Source organism: Galeopterus variegatus, unplaced genomic scaffold (assembly GCF_000696425.1).
Source record: "Galeopterus variegatus unplaced genomic scaffold, G_variegatus-3.0.2 Scaffold348, whole genome shotgun sequence".
Classification (NCBI taxonomy): Eukaryota; Metazoa; Chordata; class Mammalia; order Dermoptera; family Cynocephalidae; genus Galeopterus; species Galeopterus variegatus.
In genome coordinates this window covers 165,203-166,116 of record NW_007726459.1, presented here as the reverse complement: position 1 = coordinate 166,116, position 914 = coordinate 165,203, and the positions used below count along the sequence as shown (strand labels likewise).

Here is a 914-nt window from a genome sequence, read left to right as displayed (position 1 = left end):
GATTTCCACTGCCCCGAGAACCCTCCTCCCTGCTCCCCCGTTTTTCTCATTGACAGCGCGGGGTGAACACGTGCTCACATCGTCAGGTATCCTCCTGAGGCACACGTTTAGTGGCCGCACGTGCTCCCTCCTAGTGGACGGGCCGTCAGCGCTGACCAGGCGCTCCACGCTCCATCCTGTCCAGTTAAGCTGTCCCCACGTAAGGCTCTCACGTGAGCCTTTGTCCTCACGTTTCTCTATCTCCTTGGATAGATTCCTGTAAGGACAATGTCTAGATTGACAATTATTCTAAAAGTGTCGGTGAACAAAAGCTGCTTTCAAATAAAGTGCTGTAGGACACACTGGGTGTGGGGAGGCGACGCTCTGAGGGGCGCCAGGCCGTGGCCAGCCCGGGGCGTGGGGCGGGAGGGCTGCGGAGGCCACGGGGGTCGTGCAGAGATGGGGGCGCGCGCCAGCAGGTGGGAGGAGAGGACGGAAGGCCGGGCAGTGCTGCCGCGAGCCCAGGAGGGACGAGGGCCCCGGGAAAGACCGTCGTGCTGGGAAGAAGACAGTCACCGGGACCTGGACGACAGCAGTGCCACCAGCAGCGTGGAGCGTGGCCCAGCGGGGTCCTGGCAGCACAGGGAGGGCCTGCAGGTGAGCTGGGGGCGAGGGCAGCCGGGTGCCAGGTGGGCTCTCGCCCTCGCCCCTACGTGCCCACCGCGGCTTCCCCAGCTCCGTTTTCAGTCCCGACTGTCTTTCCAGCCTCGGAGGACGTGATGTGGCTTCGCGGGACACGCACTTGACACGGAGCCTGGCACACAGGAGACGCTCTTGCAGTGTCAGCTGAGGAGTCCGAGGAGCGACACACACGCAGCAACGGCGGCGGCGCCCGGAGCCCCGCGGCCCCCTGGTGCTCCCGGCCCGGCCCTGGG

At 65.4% G+C, this 914-nt stretch overlaps 1 protein-coding gene across 1 annotated transcript in view; it reads left to right on the top strand.

Moving 5' to 3' along the window:
• Nucleotides 1–438: 438 nt before the first annotated feature.
• LOC103586523 (uncharacterized serine-rich protein C215.13-like) overlaps nucleotides 439–914 on the top strand; it is a 131,413-nt gene continuing 130,937 nt past the window's right edge. Inside the window, exon 1 of the mRNA XM_008567819.1 lies at nucleotides 439–636. Within this exon, the coding sequence (XP_008566041.1) occupies nucleotides 439–636 (198 nt within the window). The remainder of the gene's footprint in view (nucleotides 637–914) is intronic.